Source organism: Oncorhynchus tshawytscha, linkage group LG01 (assembly GCF_018296145.1).
Source record: "Oncorhynchus tshawytscha isolate Ot180627B linkage group LG01, Otsh_v2.0, whole genome shotgun sequence".
NCBI classification, from domain to species: Eukaryota; Metazoa; Chordata; class Actinopteri; order Salmoniformes; family Salmonidae; genus Oncorhynchus; species Oncorhynchus tshawytscha.
The window spans coordinates 35976280-36000409 of NC_056429.1; the positions used below are offsets into that span (position 1 = coordinate 35976280).

General features: G+C 43.0%; 1 protein-coding gene across 2 annotated transcripts in view; it reads right to left on the reverse strand.

Annotated features, from left to right (window-relative positions):
* The window catches only part of LOC112250024 (beta-1,4-galactosyltransferase 6-like), a 44732-nt gene that overhangs the window by 6796 nt on the left and 13806 nt on the right, over window positions 1-24130 (reverse strand). The window contains exons 2-8 of one of the 2 annotated variants that reach the window (XM_042320814.1): window positions 20273-20389; window positions 11524-11637; window positions 8077-8201; window positions 6520-6636; window positions 3191-3378; window positions 2392-2514; window positions 2193-2294 (exon numbers count right to left, since the gene is read on the reverse strand). In XM_042320814.1, coding sequence (XP_042176748.1) covers window positions 2193-2294; window positions 2392-2514; window positions 3191-3378; window positions 6520-6636; window positions 8077-8201; window positions 11524-11637; window positions 20273-20389 — 886 coding nt within the window. The remainder of the gene's footprint in view (window positions 1-2192; window positions 2295-2391; window positions 2515-3190; window positions 3379-6519; window positions 6637-8076; window positions 8202-11523; window positions 11638-20272; window positions 20390-24130) is intronic. The other variant, XM_042320815.1, reaches the window with a different exon arrangement.

The following is a 24130-nucleotide window of genomic DNA, read 5'->3' on the forward strand; positions in this document are numbered from 1 at the left end:
TTTCAACTGTTCTGCCTGCGGCTATGGAACCCTGACCTGTTCACCGGATGTGCTACCTGCCCCAGACCTGCTGTTTTCAACTCTAGAGACAGCAGGAGCGGTATAGATACTCCTAATGATCGACCTTGAAAAGCCAACTGACATTTACTCCTGAGGTGCTGACTTGCTGCACCCTCGACAACTACCGTGATTATTATTATTTGACCATGCTGGTAATTTCGGAACATTTGAACATCTTGGCCATGTTCTGTTATAATCTCCACCCGGCACAGCCAGAAGAGGACTGGCCACCCCTCATAGCCTGGTTCCTCTCTAGGTTTCTTCCTAGGTTTTGGCCTTTCTATGTAGTTTTTCCTAGCCACCGTGCTTCTATAGCGGCATTGCTTGCTGTTTGGGGTTTTAGGCTGGGTTTCTTTACAGCACTTTCAGATATCAGCTATATAAATAAATTTGATAAAATGTGAAGTAAAACATGCGTGCAGATGGCTGGATACAGCGAAAAGTTAAAGGTACTGAAATAAAATAGAAATGAAGTTACTTACTCCTGCCCGCAAAGGTGCATGCTATTCAATCAATCACTGCCCGCACCTGCTCGCCCGTCCAGCATCACTACTCTGGACGGCTCGGACTTAGAATACGTGGACAACTACAAATACCTGGGTGTCTGGTTAGACTGTAAACTCTCCTTCCAGACTCACATTAAGCATCTCCAATCCAAAATTAAATCTAGAATCGGCTTTCTATATCGCAACAAAGCATCCCTCACTCATGCTGCCAAACATACCCTCGTAAAACTGACTATCCTACTGATCCTCGAATTCGGTGATGTCATCTATAAAATAGCCTCCAACACTCTACTCAACAAACTGGATGAAGTCTATCACAGTGCCATCCGTTCTGTCACCAAAGCCCCATACACTACCTGTACGCTCTTGTTGGTTGGCCCTCGCTTCATACTCGTCGCCAAAACCACTGGCTACAGTTTATCTACAAGTCTCTGCTCAGTAAAGCCCCGCCTTATCTCAGCTCACTGGTCACCATAGTAGCATGCGCTCCAGTAGATATATCTCACTGGTCACCCCCAAAGCAAATTCCTCCTTTGGTCATCTTTCCTTCCAGTTCTCTGCTGCCCATGACTGGAACGAATTGCAAAAATCTCTGAAGCTGGAGACTCACATCTCCCTCACTAGCTTTAAGCACCAGCTGTCAGAGCAGCTTACAGATCACTGACCCTGTACATAGCCCATCTAAACAGCCCATCCAACTCATCCCCAAACTGGTATTTATTTATTTTGCTCCCCAGTATCTCTACCTGCACATTCATATTCTGCCGATCTACCACCATTCCAGTGTTTAATTGCTATATTGTAATTACTTCGCCACCATGGCCTATTTATTTCCTTCACTTACCTCATTTGCACTCCCTGTATATAGACTTTTTGTTTTCTTTTATTCTACTGTATTATTGACTATGTTTTGTTTATTCCATGTGTAACTCTGTGTTGTTGTATGTGTCGAATTGCTACGCTTTATCTTGGCCAAGTCGCAGTTGCAAATGAGAACACCCCTTCAAATTAGTGGATTTGGCTATTTCAGCCACACCTGTTGCTCACAGGAGTATAAAAATCAAGCACACAGCCATGCAAGCTCCATAGACAGTGCCTTTACCTCCCTTATCTCACCTAATTTGCTCACATTGTATATAGACTTATTTTTCGACTGTATGTTTGTTTTACTCCATGTGTAACTCTGTTGTTGTATGGCCAACTCCATATTAATGCCCATGATTTTGGAATGAGATGTTCAATTCGGGGTGGGAAATTCCAGTCCTCGGGAGCCTGATTGGGGCCACATTTTTGCCCTAGCCCCAACTAACAAACCTGACTCCAATAATCACCTAATCATGATCTTCAGTTTAGAATGTAATTTGATTAAATCAGCTGTTTGCTAGGGATGGAGAAAAAGTCTGACACCAATCAGGCCCCTGAGAACTGGAGTTTCCCACCCCTGCAAGGTGTCCACATACCGTTGGTCATGTAGTGTATTTTCATGAATACCACATATAACGAGGACTTCCTGGAGCAACGCTGTATTGAGAGCTAAGCTAATGTGATGTTTGAGGTTAAGTTAGGTAAACATTCTTTGACATGGTTACGGAGCCTGCTATGGACTGCTAGCATGCATGTACTGACCTGCCCAGGAACTGCACCTCTCCCCGGTGGTGGTGTGGGATGGACTTGTATTTACCCATTTCTCCCTCCGGCCTTGTGATGTTCAGACCAGCATAATGTACTCTATGAGAGAGAGAGGGACAAACAAAGCCTTTCAATAAGTTACCCAATCAGATAACCGATTTGTCTCTTTCAAACACACAGACGCACACTGACTGACCTGTTCCAGAGGTCGTCGTCCTCTCCTCCCCAGCCCCAGAACGCATTGGGAAAGCCATTAATCTTGCGGAACTGTTCCACTGTGAGTCCACTCACGCCCCCAAAGAACTCACTATATGGTAGTCTGTGGACAACACACACAGCGTTACACACACCTGTAACACGCGCAACACACTTTCAACACGGACAGAGGGACAGACACAGACAACATAGCCTAGCTTTGCCTGGGGAAAGACTGAGTTTTCAACAAAACGACAGAAAGGGAAAAAAGAAAAAGGGAGAGACCTTACCAGTCAGTATCACAGGAAAGCAAACAGGTAACAAAGAATGAGTTTGGCTGTGATACAACACACAGACACACAATTATGTTTTCAGACAATTTACCATTCAGTCTGCAAATTTAGACGAGACACACATAGGCAGACTGGAAACTCTGTTCATAAATTAAGCCTTAGTCCGGGACCAGTGTTTCCACTGTATTCATTTAGCAGCAGCAAGACCAAAAAACGAAAAGTAATTATAATTTTTAGAAATACATTTTTGGGATTGTAAAAACACTAAGTGTAAACTTAAATGACTAAAGAGGATTACTGATGGTGCATGCAGGGTACATGTCCAGAGGTCCCAATTTATAGAAGAAAAAAAAATTGTGTAAGAACAAACCAACCATGACAAAAAAAAAAAAAAAAAAAGAATTCTCTAAGCTACATTGAGAAATATATAGAATTGTAGGAAATTAGCTGAAAAACAGCATTTTGCCATTTTCCGCCAATTCCGGACTGATTTAAGCCGTGACTTACAGGTACATGTACTTGTCCAGTTTGGCTGCGAAGTGGCGTGGCATCTGACCACAGCCGTAGTAGTTACGGTCGTTCTCTGGGATGTGGTCGACATCGTGGAACACCAGACAGTCCCAGTCCAGATCCTTCATGGCTTCCAGGAAACCCACATTAAACAACATTGCTCTGTTGAACGGCTGGGTACCAGACTGATGGAGGGAGAAAGAGGAGTTAGACTAACCCCAACCCAAGTTAAACAACATGGCCCTATTGAAGGGCTGGTCCAGTGTTGCATTTCGTCAACAAAAATAGTGACAGAACTGACAAGACTAGAAAACAGACTTAAAGAGACCCAGAAAAAAAAGACTAAACAAAAATTATTTTTCACTTTGCTTGAGGATAATGAGACAAGACTAAAGTATGTCTGTGACTAAAATCTGCCTAGTAAGTGAGAGTTTTTGGAGAGCTGTTCAGTGTCCTTTGTTTTGTCCAATCAAAAGCATGCATGACATAAGCAGAATTGTAAGGCTTTCTTATCGCAATGCGGTAGAAAATAAATACCATGCCCAGGTCATTCATGAGTCACCTCTCTGCCCAGCAACCGTTCTCCAATCTGGCGGCAACAAATCATTGATGCAAATAAGGCACACGCCATGGCTACTCTCCCGATGGTATAAGCTCCCGGTAGAAAAAGGGGCAATGTTTGCGAGTGACTTTACTTATGTTTATTCAAACAAGACCTAATGCAATGTTTCCATGGGAGAAAAGACAGTGCTTGCACCTACAAGATGACGGGAAAAAAAATACTACCAACCTCACTAGACATCTGAAAGCACATTATTCCAACATATACGCTCAGGAAATAAGAGATCGATAATCCTAGCTAATTATCTTGCTGCAACCTATCAGACCACTACTTATGACAGAACTTGAATTAGAATATAGCTACAGTATGTCAAGGGGCAGGGCTCCACACCGCAACCATTGTCACATTTTGCAACCCTTTGACTTAGCTGTGCGAGTTACATCTTTTATTGATCGCTTCAGTGCGAGCTGAAAATTCATTACATGGTCATCTCACAAAAAAAAAAAAATAGTCTCCTGTCTGGTGTACCAAGAAAGTCATTGGTCATGCTGCAGCATGGGTACTGACCTAGACCAGACAGAGAGCAGCACACATTACACCGGTTTTAAGGTCTCTACACTGGCTGCCTGTGAGTTTTAGAATTAATTTTAAGATTTTTCTATTGGTTTTTAAATCAATCCATGATTGTGCACCGAAATACATGTCAGACATGCTTTTAATTTATGTACGCAGCAGGTCCCTCGGGTCCTCTGGCAGTGGCCTTTTAACTAACTACTCCAAAGCCTAGGACCAAGAGGCATGGAGAGGCAGCCTTTAGTTATTACGCCCACAGCCTCTGGAACAGCCTGCCAGAGAACCTGAGGGGGCCGAAACTGTGGACATAATTAAAATATATATTTTCCTGAGGGTGCTTCTTCATAACTTTTCTTCTGTGAATAACACATACAGAATCATGTAGTAAATCAAAAAGTGTTAAACATATCAAAATATATTTTAGATTCCTCGGATTCCACCCTTTGCCTTAACAGCTTTGTACACTCTTGGCATTCTCTCAATCAGCTTCATGAGGAATGCTTTTCCAACAGTCTTGAAGGAGTTCCCACATATGCTGAGCACTTGTTGGCTGCTTTTCCTTCAATCTGCAGTCCAACTCATCCCAAACAATCTCAATTGGGTTGATGTCATGTGATTGTGGAGGCCAATTCATCTGATACAGCACTTCATCACTCTTGGTCAAAATAGCCCTGACACAGTCTGGCGGTGTGTTGGGTCATTGTCCTGTTGAAAAACAAATGAAAGTGCAGCTAAGCACAAACCAGATGGGATGGCGTATCGCTGCAGAATGCTGTGTTAGCCATGCTGGTTAAGTGTGCCTTGAATTCTAAATAAATCACTGAGTGTCACCAGCAAAGCACCCCCACACAATCACACCTCCATGCTTCACGGTGGGAACCACATGCGGAGATCATCTGTTCACCTACCCTGTGTCTCACAATGACAGGGCGTTTGGAACCAAAAATGACACATTTGGACTCATCAGACCAAAGGACAGATTTCCACTGGTTTAACGTCTATTGTTCGTGTTTCTTGGCCCAAGCAAGTATTTTCTTATCGGTGTCCTTTAGTAGTGGTTTCTTTGTAGCAATTCGACCATAAAGGCCTGATTCACACAGCCTTCTTTGAACAGTTGATGTTGAGATGCGTGTGTTACTTCAACTCCGTGAAGCATTTATTTGGGCTGCAATCTGAGGTGCAGTTAACTCTAATGAACTTATCCTCTGCAGCAGAGAAGTCATGAGAGCCATTTTCATCATAGCGCTTGATGTTTTTTGCGACTGCACTTGAAGAAACTTTCAAAGTTCTTGAAATTTTCCGCATTGACTGACCTTCATGTCTTAAAGTAACGATGCAGCTGTTCTTTCCATGATATGGACTTTTACCAAATAGAGCTAGCTTCTGTATACCACCCCTACAAAGGAACCTTTAACAAGGCACACCTGTAATTTAAATACATTCCAGTTGACTACCCCGTGAAGATGGTTGAGAGAATGCCAAGAGTGTGCAAAGCTATCATGGCAAATGGTGGCTATTTGAAAAATCTCAAATATATTTTATATTTTGATTTGTTTAACACTTTTTCAGTTACTACATGATTCCATATGTGTTATTTCATAGTTTTGATGTCTTCACTATTATTCTGCGATGTAGAAAATGGTAAAAAAAAAATGTAAAACTGGAATGAGTAGATGTGTCCAGACTGATTTTAAAGCTGCTGCGGAACAATGTGTTCTTCTGCCAATTTGGCTTTTGGGAAGAGAATCATGCATGATGTTATGCCCGAAAAATATATTTTGGTAGGACAAGGCTATCTATGTTTGTGCACATCGAAGTCAGTGATTTATGTTAACTATAAGTTAATGAGGCAATAAAAATGTGATGACTAAAAATGTGACTAATAAGACATTTCGTTAACTTAAATGTCATTTTGACAATAACTAGACTAAATCAGTATTCAAATAATAAAAATGTGACTAAGACTAGACAAAAAAAGTGCCAAAATTAACACTGGCTGGGTCCCAAACTGATAGGGGGGGGTCGAAGAAAGCCCAATGTTGTGAGCTAATCTGTCTACAGCTCATCTTCATCATAGATTCTACATTTCTCACCACTGGGTGGCAGAGTTGACAAAGTAGTGAGGCCGAATAGGGTGAAGGGAGACTAAATGTGTGCAATAATAACAGAACTTGTTTAAAAGCGGTGTTACCTGCTCGATGACGTAATAAGCAAACTGCAGCCTCTGTCTCTGCAGCATGGGGGTGAGGTGCTGGAACAGGATGGGAAGGTGCTCGTAGCGGTTACGGAACGGGATCAGGATGGCCACCTACACAGGGAGCAGGACAGAGGAGTGGACAGTCAGACCCACAGCATTTAGGGAGCAGGACAGAGGAGCGGACAGTCAGACCCACAGCATTTAGGGAGCAGACAGAGGAGCGGACAGTCAGACCCACAGTATTTAGGGAGCAGGACAGAGGAGTGGACAGTCAGACCCACAGCATTTAGGGAGCAGGACAGAGGAGCGGACAGTCAGACCCACAGCATTTAGGGAGCAGACAGAGGAGCGGACAGTCAGACCCACAGCATTTAGGGAGCAGGACAGAGGAGCGGACAGTCAGACCCACAGCATTTAGGGAGCAGGACAGAGGAGCGGACAGTCAGACCCACAGCATTTAGGGAGCAGGACAGAGGAGCGGACAGTCAGACCCACAGCATTTAGGGAGCAGGACAGAGGAGCGGACAGTCCGACACACAGCATTTAGGGAGCAGGACAGAGGAGCGGACAGTCCGACACACAGCATTTAGGGAGCAGGACAGAGGAGCGGACAGTCCGACACACAGCATTTAGGGAGCAGGACAGAGGAGCGGACAGTCAGACCCACAGCATTTAGGGAGCAGGACAGAGGAGCGGACAGTCCGACACACAGCATTTAGGGAGCAGGACAGAGGAGCGGACAGTCCGACACACAGCATTTAGGGAGCAGGACAGAGGAGCGGACAGTCCGACACACAGCATTTAGGGAGCAGGACAGAGGAGCGGACAGTTTAGGGAGCCAGAGGAGCACACAGCATTTAGGGAGCAGGACAGAGGAGCGGACAGTCCGACACACAGCATTTAGGGAGCAGGACAGAGGAGCGGACAGTCCGACACACAGCATTTAGGGAGCAGGACAGAGGAGCGGACAGTCCGACACACAGCATTTAGGGAGCAGGACAGAGGAGCGGACAGTCCGACACACAGCATTTAGGGAGCAGGACAGAGGAGCGGACAGTCCGACACACAGCATTTAGGGAGCAGGACAGAGGAGCGGACAGTCCGACACACAGCATTTAGGGAGCAGGACAGAGGAGCGGACAGTCCGACACACAGCATTTAGGGAGCAGGACAGAGGAGCGGACAGTCCGACACACAGCATTTAGGGAGCAGGACAGAGGAGCGGACAGTCCGACACACAGCATTTAGGGAGCAGGACAGAGGAGTGGACAGTCAGACCCACAGCATTTAGGGAGCAGGACAGAGGAGTGGACAGTCCGACACACAGCATTTAGGGAGCAGGACAGAGGAGTGGACATTCCGACACACAGCATTTAGGAAACAGACAGACCAGAAGTAGAAACTCAAATGCTTCTAATAGAGGAAAGACACTGGTGTATACAAATATGGCTTACAGTTCAATTTCATTTTCTAATAGAGAGGAGAATAAAAGTAGTAAAATAACTGAACCGCACACATATTTCCTCAGTCATACATGTCAACAGTCATTACCTTCCAGCGTGGTTTACAGTCCTTGGGTCTCCAGTGTCCTCCAAAGTGAACATCCAGATACTTCGAGAACTTCAGATCAATCTCCTCCATAGGGATCTGAGTCATGTTGACGTCCATAGGACCCTCTGAGAACGTACACATAAACCTTCAGTAAACACACACTGTGGGATTTTAGTCAGTCCATCCAGGATGCATTGCTTTAAAAAGAAAATAGTTGCAGGCAAAAATGCAGGATTTTTCTGCAGCATTTCTGACATTTTGCATGGCCTGTTTTTCAATGTTTTTGTCCAATTTGCCACAAAAATGCACTTACGTAGAAAAATATTTTTGACATGTGGCTTGATTGAACCATATTATGCGGTAAAAGTGTGATGAATAGTTCATTACGAGCTCTTTTTCTATTGCAGTGATTTGACAGTTTAATGCGGAAATATATCTTTGATTGAACTGTTTTATATAGAAACAAGTGCAGTGATGGTAATTTTGAGTAATATGGGGGAATTGTTGATTTTGCCCCCAAAAAGTTGAGCAGTCAAAAAATCCTGGAGGGACTGTTTAAATAAAATAAAAAATCCACATTAATCAACACACAATACCCCATAACGACAAAGCTAAAACCAGGTTTAGAAATATAAGCAAATGTATTAATAAAAAATAAAAAAACAGAAATACCATATTTACATAAGTATTCAGACCATTTGCTATGAGACTCGAAATTGAGCACCGGTGCATCCTGTTTCCATTGATCATCTTTGAGATGTTTCTACAACTTGTTTGGAGTCCACCTGTGGTAAATTCAATTGATCGGACATGATTTGGAAAGGCACACACCCGTCTATATAAGGTCCCACAGTTGACAGTGCATGTCAAAGCAAAAACCAAGCCATGAGGTCGAAGGAATTGTCAGTAGAGCACAGGGACAGGATTGTGTCGAGGCACAGATCTGGGGAAGGATACCAAAAAAAATGTCTGCAGCATTGAAGGTCCCTGGTTGGGGGTCACCTTGGGGTCATGATAGGGGCTGCACCAAATGATTGATGTATTATAATTGATTATGCTTATGTTGTATTAATAGATGGGGACGGGCTATAAGACACTCCCCCACTACATGTATAGGGTCCTGGACCACAGATTAGCAATATATGCATTATAAAGGTTTAATACGGTTCCACAGTTCTTTTCTAGTCTCTGCCTCTTATAGAAACGGTCTGAGCAGAAGTGTGAGCAATTGCGGTCAAAACAGGTTGTGTGTGAGAAAGCTTCTCAAGGCTAAAAGAGACAAGACACGTGCAGGGGAGTAAATAGATAAGAGACAAGTCAGACATACCAATCAATGTAAGCCACACGTGAATGGAAAATGACTGCTGAGCCCTTAGAAAACACTGGACCATTGTTCTCCTGCAAGTTTGTATATGTGGATAAGCATGGGCTTGGTCTCATGAGTAGAAGGTGTTGACGTAGGCAGTTACACCACTAGGGGTTGACTGCAAGTATATTCAAGCAACTTTTACTGGTTTTATTTTGCGGGACTTACTCTGAAACATACGTGCTGTGTTACCATTGTCAACTTCTGCCTGCGATTGCATTAATAAAGGTTTGATTGATTTACTTGAAGGTATTGTCTGACTGCTGATTTCACCATTAAGCCAATGATTGACAACAAACCTACCCCGGCATCCCCAAGAACAGTGGCTTCCGTCATTCTTAAATGGAAGAAGTTTGGAACCACCAAGACTCTTCCTAGAGCTGGCCGGCCTGCCAAACAGAACAATCAGAGGAGAAGGGCCTAGGTCAGGGAGGTGACCAAGAACTGGATGGTCACTCTTGACAGAGCTCCAAAGTTCCTCTGTGGAGATGGGAGAATGTTCCAAAAGGACAGCCATCTCTGCAGCACTCCACCAATCAAGCCTTTATGGTAGAGTGGCCAGATGACAGCCACTCCTCAATAAAAAGATACATAACAGCCTGCTTGGAATTTGCCAAAAGGCACCTAAAGGACTCAGACCATGAGCAACAAGATCCTCTGGTCTGATGAAACCAAGATTGAACAATATTGCCTGAATGCCAAACGTCACATCTGGAGGAAACCTGGCACCATCCCTACGGTGAAGCATGGTGGTGGCAGCATCATGCTGTGGGGATGGTTTTCAGCAGCAGGGACTGTGAAATTAGTCAGGATCGAGGAAAATATGAATGTGGCAAAGTAGAGAGAGATCCTTGAGGAAAATATGCTCCAGAGCTCTCAGGTCCTCAGACTGGGAAGAAGGTTCACCTTCCATTAAGACAATGACCCTAAGCACACAGCCAAGACGAAGCAGAAGTGGCTTCAGGGACAAGTCTATGAATGTCCAAGTGGCCAGAGCCCGGATGTGAACCCGATCAAACATCTCTGGAGAGACCTGAAAATAGCTGTGCAGCAACAATCCCCATCCAACCTGACAGATCTTGAGAGGATCTGCAAAGAAGAATAGGAGAAACTCTCCAAATATAGGTGTGCCAAGCTTGTAGTGTCATACGCAAGAAGACTCGAGGCTGTAATCGCTGCCAAAGGTGCTTCAATAAAGTACTGAGTAAAGGGTCTGAATACGTATGTGAATGTGATATCAGTTTTGTTTTTCATACATTTGCAAACATTCCTAAAAACCTGTTTTTGCTTCGTCATTATAGGGTATTGTGTGTAGATTGATGAGGAAAAAATAACAATTTAATCATTTTTAGAATGTGGGGATCTGAATAGTTTCCGAATACACTGCGTGTCATGGAACTCTCCTAACATTTATCTTCAGATTTCAATGATAACAGAGGGGAAATGGGTAATGCAATAAGTTTGACTAGCTAAAGTGCCTATGTAGATATAACCGGCATGATAAGCCACACACATCCTACAGGGAGAGACAGTGTGACAGAATGAGGAGCGAGAGAAATAGTAAGAGAAAGAGGGCACACAGAGACAGCAAAGAGTAGCTTATCTCACGAGTTACATAATAACATGACCTGATCATAGAAAAATTAAAGATCGGCAGGAACTGCTTCTCACGATGTTAGCTAGCAAAGCTCATGCGCAGAAACACGTCATTGGGTCTAATGGTCGTGTCGAGCAGAACTGAGCATGTGCAAGCCTGTCAAATCAAAAAGGCACCTGCTCGATATAAAGTTGTTTTTGACAATTTTAACATGTCCATTTTGTCACTTTCAGAAGGTTGTAGTAATGACAGTTTCAGCTACTTAAGACATTGGCTCAAATCTGTGTTGTCTCTAGTTTGGGGGAAGAAAATACTACTAAGGACACATTTTTCACTCCTCCCAGCGACTTGCCAAACCCCAGCCTGGTCTGTCGAGTCTGCTTCGCAATGCATTCCCGTAAATATCATGCGTTTGAAAACCCAGTGGTAAAATCCTCTCAGTAGGCAAACTGATGGTTTGAAGACAAGCATTCTGGTTACTTACTCATAGAAGGTAAGCGTTCTGGGCAGGGGAGGTTCTGGGCGTATGTGAAGTTCTCAGGGAGGTATGCGGTTGGCTGGGACATGTATTCACTGGAGTTACTGCCATCTGGGTAATCTACAGGAACACACAAAAGATATTCATTTATTTTTTTGATTGATTGTATAAAATTACTTTTCTATATTCCCCTTGTAGGGAGCTTAGAGCTGGATCATGCTGATTAATAGGTAGTGGAGGGGAGTAGACTGTGTCTCAACCAACATGTGTCGAAGTAAAGCCAAAAGTCAGAAAAACATATCGGAAGAAAAATAGGCCTAAGCCTGACCGACTCTAGCAGCTAGTGAGGGTCATTCTTGGGGTGTTTGGCTGCCCATCTCATATTGGTTGAAGCACTGCCTACTCCCTCCACCACCTACTAAAATCAGCAAGATCCCACTCTCTCTTAACCTGAAAGGGAGATGATTGAGATGTCATTTATACACTCCCCTACATAAATATTTGGGCAATGAAGCTACAACTTTTAATTTGGCTATACAAAATGTTTCATAAGGCGACAGTATATCATGCAACATTTTCATAGATATGTTTTAAAGTTTAAAAATTGGGCGATTTATGTATCTAGTCCCCCCTTGTCAAACAGTGCACTACGGAATTTTTGCACCCTAGGTAAATATGAACAAAAAAAAGGCTGGGAAAAAATGTCATATGAATCTTACCTTTTATTTAAAATTGTTCAAAAACAGTCAGTAGGAAAAAAATATGTTGTTAAAAAAACATGCATTGTCCGTGTGGCTCAGTTGGTAGAGCATGGTGCTTGCAACACCACGTTTGTGGGTTCGATTCCCACGGTGATCCAGTATGAAAAGAAAACAAATATGAACACGTATGCGCTCACTACTGTAAAATCGCCAGATAAATAACTATTTTTAAAAATGTAAATAAGACTTATTGGCACCCCAGCATTTAGTACTTTGTGCACCCTCCCTTTGCCAAGATAACAGCTCTGAGTCGTCTCCTATAATGTTTGATGAGGTGGGAGAACACATAGGAAGATATTTCAGACCATTCCTCCATACAGAAACTCTACAGGTCCTCACTTGTAGACTCTCCTCTTCAGTTCACCGGGATTGGCCATTGCAAAAGCTTGATTCTATGGTCAGTGAACCATTTGTGTGTGGATTTGGAGGTATGCTTCGGATCGTTATCCTGCTGGAAGATCCAACAACGGCCCAGTTTTAGCCTGCTGGCAGAGGCTGATGGGGTTTGGCCTAAAATCTCCTGGTATTTGATGGAGTCCATGATCCTATGTATCCTAACAAGGTTCCCAGGGCCTTTGGAAGTAAAACAGCCCCACAACGTCACAGATCCACCACCATAATTCACAGTGGGGATTAGGTCATTTTCTGCATGACTATGGCTCTTTTTACACCAATCCCACCTCATGTGTTTGTTGCCAAAAAGCTCTATTTCAGTCTCATCAGACAATAGAACCTTGTTCCAATCCAAGTTCCAATGCCCTTTAGCAAACTCCAGGCACTTACATTTGTGGTTTGGTGACAGCAGAGGCTTTCTGGCAACCCATCCAAATAACTTGCTGGCATGGAGGTGGCATCTAATTGTAGTTTGAGACTTTGTGACCCCAAGATGTAACCAACTTCTGCAATTCTCCAACTGTAATCAGAGATTTTCCTGCCACTTCAACCATCCTTCTCACTGTGCGTGGGGGAAAAAATACACTTGCGTTCTCTTCCAGGCAAGTTCATCACAGCTCCAGGTTTTTTTTTACATTTCTTAATTATTGCCCTAATAGTGAAGATGGGTAGTTTCAGGCATGAAGCGATCTTTTTATAGCCATTGCCTGACTTGTGAAGGTCAACAAACTATTGTCTAATTTCATGCGTTTGTTCTCTGGCCTTTTCCGTGTTGATGGATGACTAAGGGAGTTTAGCCTGTGTGTCAACTCATATTTATACCCCAGTGAAACAGGAAGTCATGGTTGACCACTTAAGAGCTCCCAAAGAATTTAAAAAAGGTAAAATCATCAATCGGTATATACATCAATTCGATTTTGTTCATCGGAATTTCTAGGGGTGCCAACAAGTGACACGCATGTTTTTGAATAAAATATATATATTTTTTAACCATTTTAACTCAAAAGGTGAGATTCATATGATATTTTGAGTACAAGATCAAGCTGATAAGGCTGTGAAAAAATTTAGTTTATTTTTCATATTTACCTATGGTGCCAATAATTCAGGAGGACGCTAAGTATTTGGACAACTAAAACTATTCATTGCCTATGGAAGGTATTCAGACCCCTTGACTTCTTCCACATTTTGTTTGATTAAATCAATTTTAGAATAAGGCTGTAATCTATCTTCAAACAATACCCCATAATGACAAAGCAAAAACCGGTTTGTAGAAAGTTACTAATTTATAAAAAATAAAACAAAATTTAAAAAACCTTTGGCAGCGATTATAGCCTCGAGACTTCTTGGGTATGACGCTACAAGCTTGGCACACCTGTATTTGGAGAGTTCCTCCCATTCTTCTCTGCAGATCCTCTCAAGCTCTGTCAGGTTGGATGAGGAGCGTTGCTGCACAGCTATTTTCATGGTTCTCCAGAGATGTTTGATCGGGATCAAGTCTGGGTTCTAGCTGGGCCACTCAAAGATATTCAGACTTGTCCCGAAGCCACTCCTGCATTGTCTTGGCTGTGTGCTTAGGGGTCATTATCCTGTTGGAAGGTGAACCTTCACCCCAGACTGAGGTCCTGAGCGCTCTGGAGCATGTTTTCCGCAAGGATCTCTGTAATTTGTGCCGTTCATCTTTGCCTCGATCCTGACCAGTCTTCCAGTCCCTGCCGCTGAAAAACACCCCATGCTGCCAGCACCATGCTTCACCATGCTTCACCGTAGGGATGGTGACAGGTTTCCTCCAGAAGTGACGCTTGGCATTCAAGTTAAAGAGGTCAATCTTGGTTTCATCAGACCAGAGAATCTTGTTTCTTTAGGTGCCTTATGGCAATCACCAAGCAGGCTGTCATGTAACTTACTGCGGACTGGCATCCGTCTGGCCACTCTACCATAAAGGTCTAGTTGGTAGAGTGCTGCAGAGAGAGTTTTCCATCTTGAAGGTTCTCCCATCTCTACAGAGGAACTCTGGAGCCCTGTCAGAGTGACCATTGGGTTCTTGGTCACCTCCCTGACCAAGGCCCTTCTCCCCCGATTGCTCAGTTTGGCCTGCCAGCCAGCTCAAGGAAGACTCTTGGTGGTTCCAAACTTCTTCCATTTAAGAATGATGGAGGCCACTGTGTTCTTGGGGACCATCAATGCTACAGAAATGTTTTGGTACCCTTGCCCAGATCAGTGCCTCGACACAGTCTAGTCTCGGAGCTCTACAGACAATTCCTTTGACTTCGAGGCTTTGTTTTTGCTCTGATATGCACAGTCAACTGTGGGACCTTATAGACAGGTGTGTGCCTTTCCAAATCATGTCCAACCAATATAATTTACAACAGGTGGACTACAATTTGTAAAAACATCAAGGATGATTAATATAAACAAGATGCATCCTCAACTCAATTTTGAGTCTCATAAGAAAGGGTCTGAATACTTTTGTAAATAAAGTATAATTTTTTTATCGTTAATACATTTGCAAAAATGTCTAAAAACCAGTTTTAGCTTTGTCATTATGGGGTATTGTGTGTAGATTGATGAGGAAACATGTTAACTTAACCCATTTTAGAACAAGGCTAGAACGTAACAAGTTGAAAAAGTCAAGGAGTCTGAATACTTTCCGAAGGCACTGTTTGTGTGTTTTAAGAAGTCAAAAGTTTTGTATTTGATCCCAAATACCTAGCACAATGATTACATCAAGCTGGTGACTCTACAATCTTGTTGGGTGCATTTACAGATTGTATTTCAGATTATGTTGTGGCCAATAGAAATGACTGTTAAATCGTGTATTTTGTAATTTTGGAGTCATTTATATTGTAAATAAGAATATGTTTCTGAACATTTCTACATTCATGTGGATGCTACCAAGATTACATATAATCTTGAATGATGAGTGAGAAAGTTAGAGGCACAAAGATCATACTGCCCCAAGACATCTTAACATCTCACGATTACCAATAACATGGGAGTGTATTCTATTTATGCCTCTGACTTTCTCACTCCATTATTCACAATTCATTCATGATTATCATGCGAGCATCCACAATATACAGTGGGGAGAACAAGTATTTGATAACCTGCAAAATCGGCAGTGTTTCCTACTTACAAAGCATGTAGAGGTTTGTATTTTTTTTAATCATAGGTACACTTCAACTGTGAGAGACAGAAACTAAAAATCCAGAAAATCACATTGTATGATTTGTAAGTAATTAATTTGGATTTTATTGCATGACATAAGTATTTGATGCATCAGAAAAGCAGAACTTAATATTTGGTATAGAGACCTAAGTTTGCAATTACAGAGATCATACGTTCCCTGTAGTTCTTGACCAGGTTTGCACACACTGCAGCAGGGATTTTTTGCCCACTCCTCAATACAGAGCTTCTCCAGATCCTTCAGGTTTCGGTGCTGTCGCTGGGCAATACGGACTTTCAGCTCCCTCCAAAGATTCTCTATTGGGTTCAGGTCTGGAGACTGGCTAGGCCACTCCAGGACCTTGAGAAGCTCTCTTACAGAGCCACTCCTTAGTTCCCCTGGCTGTGTGTTTCGGGTCGCTGTCATGCTGGAAGACCCAGCCACGACCCATCTTCAATGCTCTTACTGATGGAAGGAGGTTGTTGGCCAAGATCCTGTGATACATGGCCCCATCCCATCCTCCCCTCAATACGGTGCAGTCGTCCTGTTCCCTTTGCAGAAAAGCATCCCCAAAGACTGATGTTTCCACCTCCATGCTTCACGGTTGGGATGGTGTTCTTGGAGTTGTATTCATGCTTCTTCCTCCAAACACGGCAAGTGGAGTTTAGACCAAAAAGCTCTATTTTTGTCTCATCAGACCACATGACCTTCTCCCATTCCTCCTCTGGATCATCCAGATGGTCATTGGCAAACTTCAGACGGGCCTGGACATGCGCTGGCTTGAGCAGGGGGACCTTACGTGCGCTGCAGGATTTGAATTCCTGATGGCGTAGTGTGTTACTAATGGTTTTCTTTGAGACTGTGGTCCCAGTTCTCTTCAGGTTATTGACCAGGTCCTGCCGTGTAGTTCTGGGCTGATCCCTCACCTTCCTCATTATCATTGATGCCCCACGAGGTGAGATCTTGCATGGAGCCCTAGACCGAGGGTGATTGACCTTCATCTTGAACTTCATCCATTTTCTAATAATTGCGCCAACAGTTGTTGCCTTCTCACCAAGCTGCTTGCCTATTGTCCTGTATCCCATCCCAGCCTTGTGCAGGTCTACAATTTTATCCCTGATGTCCTTACACAGCTCTCTAGTCTTGGCCATTGTGGAGAGGTTGGAGTCTGTTTGATTGAGTGTGTGGACAGGTGTCTTTTAGACAGGTAACGAGTTCAAACAGGTGCAGTTAACACAGGTAATGAGTGGAGAACAGGAGGGCTTCTTAAAGAAAAACTAACAGGTCTGTGAGAGCCGGAATTCTTACTGGTTGGTAGGTGATCAAATACTTATGTCATGCAATAAAATGCTAATTACTTACTTAAAAATCATAATGTGATTTTCTGGATTTTTGTTTTAGATTCCGTCTCACAGTTGAAGTGTACCTGTGATAAAAAATTACAGACCTCTACATGCTTTGTAAGTAGGGAAACCTACAAAATCGGCTGTGTGTCAAATACTTGTTCTCCCCACTGTAGGAAGTGCTCAGAAACATATTCTATACTTATTTACAATAACAGTGTCTCCAAAATGACAATATATTATATTGCTCCCAAGTGGGGCAGTGGTCTAAGACACTGCATCTCAGTGCAAGAGGCTTCACTGCAGTACCTGGTTCGAATCCAGGGTGTATCACCGTGATTGGGAGTCCCACAGGGCAGCGCACAATTGGTCCAGGTTAGTCTGGGTTTGGCCCTCATTGTAAATAAGAATTAGCTCTTAACTGATTTGCCTAGTTAAATAAAAATATTTGCATCCAACAAGCTTGATGTGCCTACAGAGGAGTATTTTTCTGTAATAAAGCCCTTTTGTGGCTGGGCCTGGCTCCCCAGTGGATGGGCCTATGCCCTATAAGGGCCACCCATGGCTGCACCCCTACCCAGTCATGTGAAATCCATAGATTAGGGCCAAATTAATTTATTTCAATTGATTGACTTTTTTGGGGGGGGGTAGATAGTGCTTTCATTTCTAAAACGGTAAAACAGATATGTATGAAAATACCCTCAAATTAAAAGGTGACATTATGTACTGTTGCCTCACATGAAACATTCAATCTGAAATCCAAAATGCTGGAGTATAGAGCCAAATTAAAAGTTAACTTCACTGTCTGAAAAAATTAGTAGGGTATTTAATGGACATTGACTTTCCTTTTTTTGGTAAGAGAGTAATGCTGGTTAAGACAGGAGGTGGAGGGGAGTGGACAGCAGTTAGACCAACGTGACAAAGTCCAGCCAAAAATCACAAGAACCTCAGAAGGAAAATAGTAGCAACAGCAGTCCCTTTAGTACTTGGCAAGATGGCGCCGACAGAGATGGTCACCTCGCTTCGAGTCCTTAGGAAATTATGCAGTAGTGTTTATGTATTATTTCCTACATTTTTAGCCCAGAAAATCTTACGTGCTATTACATACAGCCAGGATGAACTATTGGATATAAGAGCGACGTCAACTTACCAACTTTACGCCCAGGAATACGACTTTCCCGGAGCAGATCCTTTGTTCGGACCTCCACTCTGGAAATTGGATCTAATCCCAGAAGGCGACCCAAAACAACATCGCCGCAGAAGTAGACGGAGCAGCCTCCTGGTCAGACTTCGAAAGCGTGCACACCACCCAACGCTTCCGTATATTACTCGCCAATGTCCAGACTCCAGGCAACAAGGTGGACGAAATTAGGACAAGGGTTGCCTTCCAGAGAGACAGAGATTGTAGCATTCTCCGTTTCATGGAAACATGGCTCTCTTTGGATGTTGTTGGAGTCAGTACAGCCACCGGGTTTCTTCCATGCGTCACGCCAACAGAAATAAACATCTCTCTGGTAAGAAGAAGGGCGGGGGTGTGTGCTTCATGATTAACGACTCATGGTGTAATCATAAACTGCCTTAATTTTGCTGGACCCCAGGAAGAGTAGCTGCTGCTTTGGCAGAAGCTAATGGGGATCCATAGTAAATACAAATAACATACAGGAACTAAAGAATCCCTGTCCACCACACCTATAATTCCTTGAAAATCAAATGCCGACCATATTATCACCAAGGAGAATTATTGTCAGTTATAATCCCAGCTGTGCATATCCCCCACTCAAGCAGATACCACAACGGCCCTCAAGGAACTTCACTGGAAAACATATATCCTGAGGCTGCATTTATTGTAGCTTGGGATTTTAACAAAGCAAACTTGAGAACAAGGCTACCTAAATTCTATCAACATAATGATTGCAGCACTCCTGTGGGCAGTGCACTGGACCACTACCACCCTAACTTCCGCAATGCATACAAGGCCCTCCCCCGCTCTCTGCAGACAACACCACAGTAGTGGGCTTGACTACCATCAACGAGACAACCTATAGGGAGGAGGTGAGGGCACACTGAGTGCGGTGTCAGGAAAACATCCTCTCACTCAACGGCAACAAAACAAAGGAGATGGCAGAGGAAGCACCTCACTATCCACAGTTCCTCAGCATACACATTACAGACAAACGGTCCACTCACAGACTGTGTTGAAGAAGGTGCAACAGCACCTCTTCAACCTCAGAAGGCTGAAGAAATTTGGCTTGTCACTTAAAAACACAAAACTTTGACAGACGCACAATTGAACATCCTGTCGGGCTGTAGCACAGCCTGGTACGGCAACTGCACCTCCCTCAACTGCAAGGCTCTCCAGAGGTTGGTGCGGTCTGCACAACGCATCAGGAGGGGCAAACTACCTGCCTTCCAGGACACCTACAGCACCCGATGTCATAGGAAGGCCAAAAAGATCATCAAGGACAACAGCCACCCGAGCCACTCCCTGTTCACCCCGCTACCATCCAGAAGGCGAGGTCAGTACAGGTGCATCAAAGCTGGGACCGAGAGTCTGAAAAACAGCTTCCATCTCAAGGGCATCAGACTGTTAAACAGCAATCACTAACTCAGAGGCTGCTGCCTACACACACTCAAATCATTGGCCACTTTAATAAATGGATCACTAGTCATTTTAAATAATGCCACTTTAACAATGCATCTTACATTGCTCATCTGTATATGAGTATATACAGTATCTTATACCATCTATTACATCTTGCCTACGGCGCTCAGCCATCACTCATTCATATATGTACATATTCTTATTTCATCCCTTTAGATGTGTGTATTAGGTAGTTGTTGTGGAATTGTTAAGATGACTTGTTAGATATTAATGCACTGTCGGAACTAGAAGCACAAGCATTTTGCTACACTCATTAACATCTGCTAACCATGTGTATGTGAACAATAACATTTTATTTGATTTTCAGAATTTGAGCAAGGGCCAATCTTGTGATTTTTGGCTGCCCATCGTGTCATGTTGGTTAAAGTGCTGTCTTGTCTACTACCCTCCTAAGATTGGAGACCCCGTCTGGCTCACCTCCTACCAAACTCACCTGTGCCGTTGAGAGTACTGTTCTTATTGGTGTAGAGTCTGATCATCTGACCAATGGTCCTCACATTATCCCTCAACATGATGCCCTGGGCCTGCACCATGAAGAAGTAGGTGTTGGCTGGAGAGAGTGATTGAGACAGGGAGAGCGGGAGGGTGAGGAAAAGGAGGGAGAGAGACATAGGAAAGAGAGTGCAATCACTTTAGTCTGACTGGTTCAATTACACCCCCCTCACGTACCAGTCCACAACAGTAAATTTGCTGACTGCTCATGTCGTCAGCGTAAAAGCTTTCCCTCCCCCAGTCTCTTGGCCATAAAGGAACAACCTCAGCTGACACCCAATGCCACTGTTTAACTCCGTCCTAGCAGCTAACAGTGATGAGACACAGGGAGGCGAGATAAGCGGCAGGAAATCCCGGTCTCTGGCTACGTCCTAAATAGAGACCTATTCCTTATATAGCGCACCTCACCCTATAGGCCCCAGTCAAAAGTTGTCTATTCAGGACGCAGTCCTCAGTCCCACTCCCAGCCTAGAGGCTGCTAGGGGCTCGGATTAATTTAACATTTACCACTACTGCAGCAAAACAGCCAGGGCACACACACTTCATCAGCTAAAGTTACACACCTCATCAGTTTACACACTCACGCATCTCATCAACTCACACACCCATCTCATCAATGACGAACACAGGCACCAAATAAAATTACACAAACTCACACACAGACACCACACACTCCCAGCCCCGCACACCATCTGATCTATCAACCATTACAGAGGACCGGTCAAGCACTTAAGAGTCCATTACACTGAAACACCAACTAACAGGTCTGGGCAGTACACCGTATTTTCCAATATACCGGTACTGACGCACGTACCGGTATGAGTTTTTACTTTACTTTCTATAATGGTATTTCAATGTTTGCTTTGTTAAATGTGATGTGCAACTCCGGCGTGTAGAATATCATTTTTTACCCCATTTTCTACTGAGTCATATCTCTCCCTATCCTCCTGCATGCTGCTAACCACACCAAGCCCTGACTCTCAAGGAGATAGTAGTTGCTTGACAACTTGCCGTTCATTCTGAATGGTCAGATGGATGCAACAATGTTGGTGACATGCTGCTTCCACAAGTCTTACATAATTACACTATTCATTTGTGTAACTACTGTCTGCTAGTTTTGTTTTTTTCTTAGCAATGTGTTGCTAAAATTACTTAGCCGCTAATGCTAATCGCTAGCTAGCTGGCTTGCTAAATGTACTAAGAGTCAGAGTAGCCGTAACTAGCTAGCTAAAACTGCCTGGTACCATTGCCTAGATAAGATACAGTTGCACAAACATGCTTATCAGAGAGGAATAGGCTAAGCATGATTATGTTGTTTAGCTAGCGAGCCAACAAAACTTGTGATCTAATATCTAATTAGGGTCCCCTGGAAACACTGACCAACACTTTGGTTCCTACTCTGTCAATAATTCCTCCCTGGCTTATTAATTCATTGTCATGTCAAACAACAATGTATTCTAGGTCCTGCCTACTATATAATTAGAATTGTTATATTTCCAAGATTCCAAAAGTTCACCAATTAATTAAACTAGGACTAGATTTGGCCCATATCATGACGCGTGGCACAGTGTGGAAATAAGAAAATTATTTTTGTTGGGAGTATAAATGGAGAAAGCCCCCATTGAAATCACATAATGTGTGTGTTGCCACCCTTGGGTCATGAACTACTCAAGGCATATTTAGAAATTTTATTATTTAACAACTAAATAGTCATACTGTCAAATGTATTAAAAAAATAAATAGTAATATATTTTGTCCATATTGTCCAGCTCTACCAACTAATACATTCACAGAAGCCTAGTTTTGAGAAGCCTTCTGAGGCTAAATAACCAGATTCCAACCAACATATCTGACTAGCCTGTATCCCAGCAACAGCATAAAGCCAATATCCCCTTGTTACTGTTATTAGAGACCGAATCAGATTTAACAATAGAGTATTACAATAAAATTATTAGATTGGACAGGTAGGCCAATCTCAGAGTCTGAATCACCTAACATTTGCATATCAGGGTCAGTGCTGTGCCCTTTCACCACAACTTGGGTGGTACCACACTGCTTTTGCATTGCTTTACATAACAGTCCACTGTCACACAGACACACACTCCCGATGAGAAGTTGTGTGTGTGTCATCATACACCACGCTCTCTGTGCTGACCATATCTGACTAATAATGACTGACCAAATCTGACTAATAATGACTGACCAATTGACCATATAATCCAGCATTATCATCTTGTTAGCCTACATAGTGACACTGTCTCAGATACTGGACATACACATCTGATATTAAAAAACAGATACTCAGGAATAATATGGGATATTAAATAGAGGATAACCTATGGGACTTCCACAGGATATGAAAAAGAAAGCTGGTGTTCGACAGCTCAGAGGATGAAAACGCATTCTCCAGACCTTCTCAGATATTACTAGACCTATATTAAATGGTATTTTCCCATGTCTGTCTACTATACTACACATATAGCTGGCAGTGGTTTACCTTTTTGATGTTACCAAAAACAAAACAATCTAGTCCTAATCTTTCTAGTACTGGTTGAAGGACATACATTTGAAATTTGTTTTTGTTCTCAGACAGTTGTGTCACATAGCTACGCTGTGGAGATGTGGAGGGCGAGATGCCTTGAGCGACAGGTAACTGCCAAAATAAGGGAAACACTTGAGTAAATGAGGGATACAAAGTATATTGAAAGCAGGTGCTTCACACAGGTGTGGTTCCTGAGTAAATTAACATCCCATCATGCTTAGGGTCATGTATAAAATGCTCGGCAGGCCATTATTTTGGTTATAGTGGCTATACCCCCGTAGGATGACAATGCCCCCATCCACAGGGCACAAGTGGTCAATGAACGGTTTGATGAGCATAAAAATGATGTAAACCATATGCAATGGCCGTCTCAGTCCCCAGATATCAACCCAATTAAACTTATGGGAGAATCTGGAGCCGTCAACAAAAACACCAAATGATGGAATTTCTTGTGGAAGAATGGTGTCGGATCCCTCCAATAGAGATCCAGACATGTAGAATCTATGCCATGGTGCATTGAAGCGGTTCTCGCTCGTGGTGGCCCAATACCCTATTCAGACATAACGTTGGTGTTTCCTTTATTTTGGTAGGTCTGTACCTGCCCACGCCCAGAAGACCTGATCTGGCTGCTCAGCTCCCCCTGTTGACCACCTGAACCTCCCTCTGCTCAAGCCTTGTGCTTGACTGTCTCGCCATCTGTTAGAGGATCGCACTACTCAAAACTTCTTAAGTTCAAACCTATACTCATGTCGTTCATACTTTAATTAATGTTTGTTTTGCTTTTCAAGCACTTTAAAATGTGTTTATTTGTACAGTGGGTATTCACCCCCTGGATTTTTTTCACATTTTGTTGTATTACAAAGTCAGATTGAAATAAGATTGTCATTTTGTCATTGGTCTACACAAAATGCTCCATAATGTCAAAGTGAAATGAAAAGCCTACAAATGTTTACTAATAAATAAACCTTTTATAAAATAGTTGTTGCATAACTCTACGCATTTGAACAGGACTGTTTTGAACAAACAAAACATCTTTACTGGAAGAACTGTGCAGATGCAAAGTCTGGTAACAGAATTATGGTAAAATAATTTGAGATCACATTTTCCAAAGAATATCTGCTCCGAATTAAGATTCAACGATATCTGAAAAAAGAATGTGGTGTCAGCTATGACGTGACACCTTGAGTTAAAAAAAATATATATATTATATATATATATATATATATTCTGGTTATTGAACTACAGTATATGAAGTGG